Here is an 8,580-nt window from a genome sequence, read left to right as displayed (position 1 = left end):
CATATTATCTCAGGATAAGGATCACCAATGATCTAAAATCATCTTAGTGATCCCATTTGGGTCACCAAACACAAGCCAATGAGCACTGTTACTCTCTTAAGATGGAATGCACGAATATGGTGGTAGTGGAGCGAAAAGGCTAAGATTAAGTCCCCGACAATCATTGCTAAAGAGGTTGAGGGAGCCAAGATTCTCACACATGAATACAAAGGGGCCCGCCAATAGGACCCTCCCAATTTTCGGTGCGAATCGCTAATACCAACTACGGTGTGTCATAGTCCCACATTGACTGACGAAAAAAGTGTTACATTGGTTTATCAACCTGAAATGGCCCTCCTAATAGCTTAAGTTTCCGAATTGCGAGTCTGTAACAAGTGATATTAAAGCCAAAATCATTATGCATCACAATCTTTATTAGTCATGTGGGCTCCTCACTAGAGGATACCATGATCAAGGAGGATCCAGTAGAGTCAAGTATGATCCAGGCCATTGATGGGTCTTCCTCTCTCAACTAGAAACCAATAATGATGAGGCCATCATGAGACTGGGTGAGAAAAATGGTCATAGTCTCACATTGACTAATAAAATAAATGTCACATGGGTTTATTAGTCTAGCCAGTCCTCTTCCCAATAACTTAAGCTTTGGACTATGAGTCCATGCTAAATGGCTCCCACACCAAATCTCTATGATAACAATGTCTAGATTGGTTATCCAACTTTGCTTTTCTAGTGCGCTTAACACATAAGTGAAACTCATGTGAAGGGGATAATCTTGTGTGGGAAGCATATGTGCTTGGATTTCATAGTGCATAATCTTCTTCTTCTCCCCTTGCTATTTCCCTTCTTCTCATCCTCCCCTTACATTCTCTCCCATCTTTTTGTTTCTTGTTACACAAATAAAAAACAGTAGTCATTATTAATTAAGAAAATATTTTAGAAATTAGGAAAAAGATGTGACATTTTTTTTCAGGCTTTAAAAATATAAAACTAATATTGGTGCCAAACATAACCCAAACAATTAATATAAAAATACCAACTATTTTTTTTCAAAATTTTTACTTTATATTATGATTTGGATGATGTGAAAGCTCTAATTTGCAGCTAGTATGTTTTCCAATCAAAAAAAGTTGACCCATAAATTTTAATTAGAAGACCTATTTACAAACTAGCACAATGAGGATCCAATCAAATTAGATTAGATTTTTGGACCGAGTCCATTTTAGCACCCTAGAGTACCTATTTATATGTAGCCTAATTATTTATTTTGTATTCATTAAATATATAATACAAAAGGTGCATATTTGTATATAAGAAAATAATACTGATCTTTAACTTAGCCAAGTCGAACAACCTAGATGATAGACAAGTTATTAGAAACTATCCATGTGCGTCGAAACTGTACATGTATGTGTGTGTGTGTGTGTCTGTGAGTGAGTGAGTGAGTGAGTGAGTGAGTGAGAGAGAGAGAGAGAGGAGCAAAGTTGATGTTGGGGCATGGGCAAAGATGTGGTGAGGAAAGGTGAGGAGCATTTCTACATAAGTTTCAAGAGAGAAAAGAGGAGAGATTTTAAATATGACTAGTTAAAATGTGTATGCATATTGTTGGTGATTAGGAGCAGTACTCATGCACTATATATCAAGTTAATTATTAGTTCTAGTTTGAGACTCGGTTTGTTTAGATTCGTTAAAATTAATTTCATATTCTTGTATGTAGTATGATTAAGTTGGAACAAATTTGAGTTTAGAATACACTTCTCTATAATATATATCTAAAATAAAGGCTCAGCTTGTGCAAAGCTTTTCATTTGCTACATGAACTCCGGTGTTAATGATACTGATATTAATATGGCTGGTTATTACTAAAGTTCATTATGCAATAGAAATTTAGCTATTAAAGCTTTTTATTTATTATGATTTGTCATATTATTATATTATATTTTAAAATAGTTGGAAAAAGGAGTAAAGAACCATAGTCCAAGTATTGTCAATGGCTAATATCAATGATGGAAATTTTTGCAGGGAGACTCGGTTTGGATGGAGTTCTGCATTCACCAGGTGAATGCTATATTAATGACATTAGTATTAATGACAAGAATTTATACTCGATAATTATTAAAGTTCATTGCTTAATATATAATAGAAATTTAGTTAGTGAAGCCTTCTATTTATTATAATTTATTATACTATTATATCACATCTCACATATGGTTAAAAAAATGAGAAAAAGTATATCCCACATATAGCGTGTGTTATATACTAGTATATAACTAAAATGAAGGCTCAAATGAGAAAAATATGTCATACGGGCTATATGTTAGTGTATAACTAAAATGGAGGCTCAAATTATGCTAAGCTCACGTAGATGCCCATATTGATAATATTATTAGTATAATTCGTTATTTTGGACCATAAGTAGAATTTTTATTTAATATGATTCTTTATTTTGGACCACATTAATAATTATTAATATGATTCTTTATTTAGTAAGTAGATTTCTTAGTTAATATGGTTCTCTATTCTTGATAGTAAAAAAAATATTTTTGATATATGAATCTTTTATATTATATTTCCAAAATAACTAAAAAAGAAAAATTGGTATATCGCATACCCGCATGCACACACAGAATTCCTTCCTCTTGATAAAAAAATATATTTTAGATATATGAATCTCCTATAACACATTGTTAATAACAGTTATCATTTTGCATAATTTTTTATTAAATATTTTTTTTTAAAATCAACTTTGCACATCAATTTTCTCATAAAAGTTTTTGTAATTCCAAACATAGCATTTTTATGCTATATTATATTTCAAACATAACCAAAAAATAAAAAAAATACTCGGTATATCGCATGGATTGTATGCAAGTAGTAGATATATTTCGGACATTATAGTAGTAGATCTGGTTCAGAAATTTTAGTAAATATATTTCGGACATTGTTACCCGTCCTTTGGCCTTCGGGGCAAAATCAAATCCTTTTCGGTGCCTTTTGCTTCGAGTCTGTGTGGAGACCGGAGCAAACCTCATTCTGGAGGCGAAAGATATCCATTAAGATGCGCGTCCCTTCCTCTGCTTCTCTCTTTCCCCTGATGGACCGCGGAGAGGAGAAATTCAAAGGCGCCACCGCCACCTCCATGGAAACCGTAACGGCGATCACCACCGGCCTTCTCTCCTCCAAAATCGCCACCCCCTCCGTCGCCCTGCCGCCGCCCTCCCCCCTCCTCTTCCTCCCTGGCGGTCGCTTCCTCCACCTCCTCCGCCGCTTCCTCCTCCTCTCCCTCCACGTACTCCTCTCCCTCCTCCTTCTCCCCCTCTCCCCCGCCGTCTCCCACCTATATTCCTCCTCCCCCGCCGCCGACGCCGCCACAGAAGGCACGAGCGCCCCCGCCCGCGCCCTCGCTCACGTCCTCTCCCTCGTCGCCCGCGTCCCCGTCGCCTCCCGCAAGTACGATCTTGTCCGCTCCCTCGCCGAGCGGTTCCTCGACGACAACCTCCGCCTCGGCGCCGGCGCCGGCCTCGACGAGCTCAACCACGACGCCCTCTCCGCCGCCTTCCGCCGCACCCTCCGTCTCCTCGAGGCCGCCACTGCCGCCGCAGTCTCCGCAGCATCCCCAGCGGATCGGTCGCTGGACGTGATATTCGGGGCGGTCAAGTCCGGGATGAGGCGGTTTGCCGAGGCAGCGTCGGTGCCGGAGGAGTGGGAGGTGGCGGGCGTCGGCAGGGCCGGGTCGGCGGAGAAGCTGGCGGCAGAGTCGCTGTGGCTGGCTCAGAAGATGGCGCAGAGCGGGGCGGCAGCGGAGGCAGTGGCGCGGTGGGGGGCAGCGGCGAGGCTCGGCCGCCTCGCACTCTCCGCCGAGCCCCGGCTTCAGGTGGCCTTCGTCCGCGTCTCCGGTCAGCCCCCTTGTCTTTTTCTTGCCCCTTTTCATTAATTATATAATTTTATATTTCTATATAATTTTAAGGATTTTTATTTTTTGCATGAATACCTTCCTAAATGTCGAATTTTGCATAAATACTCTCCCAATTGATATTTGTGATAACACATTTGTTTTGCTATTCTACCTATTTTTATTATCCTTATTTTTGCATATGTACCCACACCATCTAACGTCGATAAAAAATTAATAGTTTCAAATTAAAATGACTAAAATACTTTTAATAGATAGATGTATAAAAAGAAACATTTATAAACTGATCGCGATGGAGGACAAAGAAATAATTTTAAAATTTTATTTTATTTTTAATTAAAATAAATATGATTTTTATTAATGGTGTTAGAAAAACCGTTATATTAGATGCATTTGTGAAAAATAATATTTTATGAGGGTACAAAAATAAATATAAATTAAAGAGGGCATTCACATAAATTTAAATTTTTAGAAGGGTATTCATGCAAAAAAATCCTAATTTTAATCCTCCGCTCGATTTCGGCCACGCGACTCGGACGCGAGCTAGGTCTAGCTCAACCGAACTCACGAGGGGACGATCCGAACGTTTAAGGATCCAATGTTGTAGTGTTAACTTGAGATAGTCCAACTATTTAATTGTTGGATGCCACGTAGCGTTATGACGTTGAATTGACGCTTTTGACAGCCGGCTTGCTGTCTGTAGCAATACAGCGCACTGTTTTCATGAACTCGGGGTGAAAATCATTCCAGCTGGATTCAGTTGGTGCCGCTAGATTTTGTAGTACTTACCAAGCCACTTTAATCGGTCGTGCCTGATCGGTGACCAATACGGTACGGGTCGGTACCATCTCATTCTCGAAATAGGGAGGGAGAGAGAGGAGAGAGGCCGAGGCTTCCGAACTTACGTGAGAGTCGAAGAGCGTTGCGAGGGCTTTGCGATGACAGGGAGATGTCCAACAATGGGGAAGGCTCGAAGCAGTCTTAAGGCTTCGCGATTGGTATCCGGATCGGGAGGGCATCCGGTTTTGGCGAGAGAAAAGGGAGGAGGCTTCGCAACGGGCATAGGAACCGAGAGAGAGAGAGAGAGAGAGAGAGAGAGAGAGAGAGAGAGAGAGAGTGGAGCTTGCTTGAGCAGGCGGAGAGAGCGGAGAGAATGGGTGAGAGCCCTCGAACTGCAGGTTCATCTCTTGCTTAAAGTTGCCTTTATTAGATTTTATTACCAACTTTCAAAGAGTCATCATGTTATGCACTGATCAACGGTCCTCTCTCATTAGTAGAATTGTGCTGTAAGCCAATCCCACCAGGTCAGGAGAAGGCTAGAATGATGATAATATTTGAGTGCGGATTGGAAGGCTATCTAAAAATAATGGCCAACTATTATGCTTAACATCGCTCCAGCCTTTCAACTGGTACAAAATATCAAATCATTTTGAAATCTGAACACAGAGGGTAACAAGTTGCATTAGAGTCCTCAATTTTCAATTTAGAAACGTTTCAAATCCCTTAGGCGAGGCCTTTCACTTGGAAGGCCAAGCACTCATTGCCTTTCTTTGAAATAGTAGCATAATATATACTAAAACAAGAAAGCATTCATACACTTATGATATTCACAATAAGAATTTTCTAAGACGCGAGAGGTATACTCCAAACTTGAAAATGGCATGTAAATTGCAATCAATTACCGAAAACATGACAACATCAACTTGTAACCATATTATAGAGACTAAATTAGAGCAACCCTTCCTGCTTTAGTACTGGCTTGACTTCGTCCTTGCCCTTAAGCTCTATCACCATATATTTTACCTAAATGACATCAAAAACCCTTTTCAGTTTGTTCCAATATGTATTAATCAAGGTTCGCCGGTACTGGACTCCGTATCAGTGCCACACTAGCATAGTATCAGTACAGTACGGTACGCTGTTTTTTTTGCGTACCGAGTATCAGTACACCATCGGTACCGATACCGAACCGGTACGGTACAATACGTTCGATACCGTTTAGTTCGGTACGGTATGGAACATATGCATTAAAAGTAATGCTTGCAGCATATGTTCTTTTCAGATATTGGGTGGTTAATCTAGAAGCTTGATATTACATTCTAAAGAAAAAGGTCATACCCATCCACACTCCATTTCTACCAAAAAAAGGTCATCCTGCTGACATCATTTTTATCCACTGCCTTGATCTTGCTTTGCTTATTGATTTACAATGGGTACAATATATAATATGTAATATGAAGCTCTCTTGTGATCTCACTAAAGGGTTCTACCACCCATTGCAGTTCTGTGCACTGCCCAGATTCTCTGTCACCTACTTTGCATCACAGACAACTCTGGAAATGGATGTGAGAAGGTGTTCTAGAGCTGTCAAACTACCATGGATAGCATTATCTTGTTGGCCATTCTTAGTAGCTCATATTTCTAGTTCTAAAGTCCTCTGTGTTCAAATTACTAGAGATATCTTTATAGTAGAGAACCACATATTCAAATTTTTACAAAAGATGTTCTCTGAACTTGATTGGAAAAGATATGACACTTGCAGACACAGACATATAGTGCATGCATCGATCGATAAACACATAGATATATACATGCATACAAGAAATTACAACAGTGTTCTTCCTTTGAACTGGTGCAATAGGCATCGACATAAATGCTTTGCAGTTCTGAAGAGTTCAAGAGATGTAGGATCTCCCTTTCTAAGGTTGCTAAGATAATTGAAAGTAGTCTTTCACTAAGTTCTCAGCTGAGTTTTCAAGATCATCGAGAGGCTACATTATTGGAATCAATTATGCATATTATAAACACAATCTTCTCAAATGATGAGATTAAACCTCATCCCTATGCATTGCTCTTGCTTGTAAATCTGTTGCGGTTCTGGAGGGATTTTATCTAGGCTTCTTAAGAACATTCTTGCTTTCCCCAGTTCTTAATTGCCGCAAACCAACAAAATTTGCATTTTTTGCATATGTTTTGACATTTCTAAATGAAACCATTTACAAGAACTTGAATATTCTTCTTGTACTTTTTTAATCTACCACAAGATACATTTCTTTGGCATTCACCAGTTGGAGAGTAGTAGCCACATGTAATGATATGGACAAATAGCTGTTATATTGAAAGAATCTAAAGGTTTGCTGAAATAGATAATCCCCTTCGCAGCAGTTTCGAGTCTTATGAGTTCATTTTCATAAAGCAAGAACAAGCATCTCATTTATCGAACTATTACGGTTTTAACATTATTAGTACCTTGTCAAAAATGACATTTTTGAATATAACTTGGACAAGACTTTATGCTGAATGAAAGAATTTTTTCCTGCAGCATTCTTATTCAAGCATGCCAAGTCTAAAGAAATGGAAGAATGGAAAGGAGAAGACGAAGATGGATCCGTAGCCAACTGTCAGATGGCGATGTTGACTTCATGGCTGCCATTGCTCTGCCACGCCAGCAATGGCACAGACACTCCCATAATGAGCAGCGGGGAAAGAGCGGAGATGGTGATGGTGCTGGAGGAGATGATCAAGAAGTTAGGCTGGGAACAGCAGGAGGAAGTCATGGCACTCTGGCTCCATCACTTCATGTCCTGCCCCGACTCCGACTGGCCAAATCTGGAGTCATGTTACATCCGGTGGTACTCAGAATCTAGGAAGCTTCTCCTGAAATGATGGATATTATATTATTTTATGTTCCAATAGGACACACACATTTTTTTCTCATGGAGTCACTCCAGGATTTCAAACTCACCCATCTATATGGGATGATGGAGTTTAGCTTCTGTTAGATGCCTCAATATTCCAGAAGCATACTGCTCTACAATCACATATACCATTTATTATATAATGTAACAAAACCATTTCTATTTTTTATGGGTCAAGTAGATTTTTATTCATCTAGAGACTTATTCGTTCTGGTGAGATGACACCAAAAAACACCTGCTTAGCTGAACATTTTTACAAAGACCTTTTCACTACTGTATTTGATCTGGGATTCTGGATACCGTGTCAAATCGGTCGTCACCACCACTTGGCATGACTGTATAACTCGCTAGATCTCTTGCTAATCCAGGCATCTAGCTTTCTTGTAGTTCAGAATTCTTTATGGTGATTCTCTTCCTGCCAGCGGAGGCCTTCTTCAATTTCGTATATTTGAATGAGGTGGAAGTGGGAAAAACAGTATTTTCTGATAACATCAATCCTTTTCGTTTAAGCTTTGCTGATAGTTTTTCGGTCAAAAGAATTAGAGTCTTTGAAAGGGGCACCTCCTTGGTGCATGACTTAGCTACAGGTGAAGCCCCCTGGTGCCTCCCCTTTTGAAGAGCTTACACAATCTCTGACATCTTTGCATTAACCTTTTGTTTCTTCATGAAAAGGAGCCATCTGCCCAAAAGAGAGGATCAGAGGATACAGGAAAAGTAAAATCTCAACGGATCTGATATAAAACAATGTAAGCTGTATGGTTCTGAAGAATCTTCAGCCATAGGGTTGTAATAGTTTTTGAATGTCATTGGATAGTGTAATAGATATTCAGTCTTATGCTATGCAGAAAAAGTTTTACTTTCAATCGTCATTTACAGCATAGATAATACAATCCAAATTTTATGAAATGTAGTGCATTGAACCAACACAAAGTAAATGACTTGAAGGACACTCTATTTCCATCTCAGGATATG

At 39.4% G+C, this 8,580-nt stretch overlaps 1 protein-coding gene across 1 annotated transcript; it reads left to right on the top strand.

The window, feature by feature from the left end:
* Nucleotides 1-2,891: 2,891 nt before the first annotated feature.
* Nucleotides 2,892-7,910, top strand: LOC103707937. Its single transcript, XM_008792662.4, has 2 exons — nt 2,892-3,893; nt 7,233-7,910. The coding sequence occupies exons 1-2, from the start codon at nt 3,056-3,058 to the stop codon at nt 7,574-7,576; spliced, it is 1,182 nt and encodes a 393-aa protein (XP_008790884.2). The 5' UTR covers nt 2,892-3,055; the 3' UTR covers nt 7,577-7,910.
* Nucleotides 7,911-8,580: the final 670 nt, after the last annotated feature.

Source organism: Phoenix dactylifera, chromosome 15 (genome assembly GCF_009389715.1).
Source record: "Phoenix dactylifera cultivar Barhee BC4 chromosome 15, palm_55x_up_171113_PBpolish2nd_filt_p, whole genome shotgun sequence".
Lineage (NCBI taxonomy): Eukaryota > Viridiplantae > Streptophyta > Magnoliopsida > Arecales > Arecaceae > Phoenix > Phoenix dactylifera.
The sequence above is the reverse complement of the archived record's forward strand: the minus strand, read 5'-3'. Positions and strand labels throughout refer to the sequence as shown.

What these genes read in the sequence shown, in the direction of transcription:
- LOC103707937 (XM_008792662.4), top strand. Translation starts at nt 3,056, where the DNA reads ATGCGCGTCCCTTCCTCTGCTTCTCTCTTTCCCCTGATGGACCGCGGA. An exon ending in GGCCTTCGTCCGCGTCTCCG is followed by an intron (nt 3,894 to 7,232) that starts GTCAGCCCCCTT and finishes TTTTTCCTGCAG; the next exon opens with CATTCTTATTCAAGCATGCC.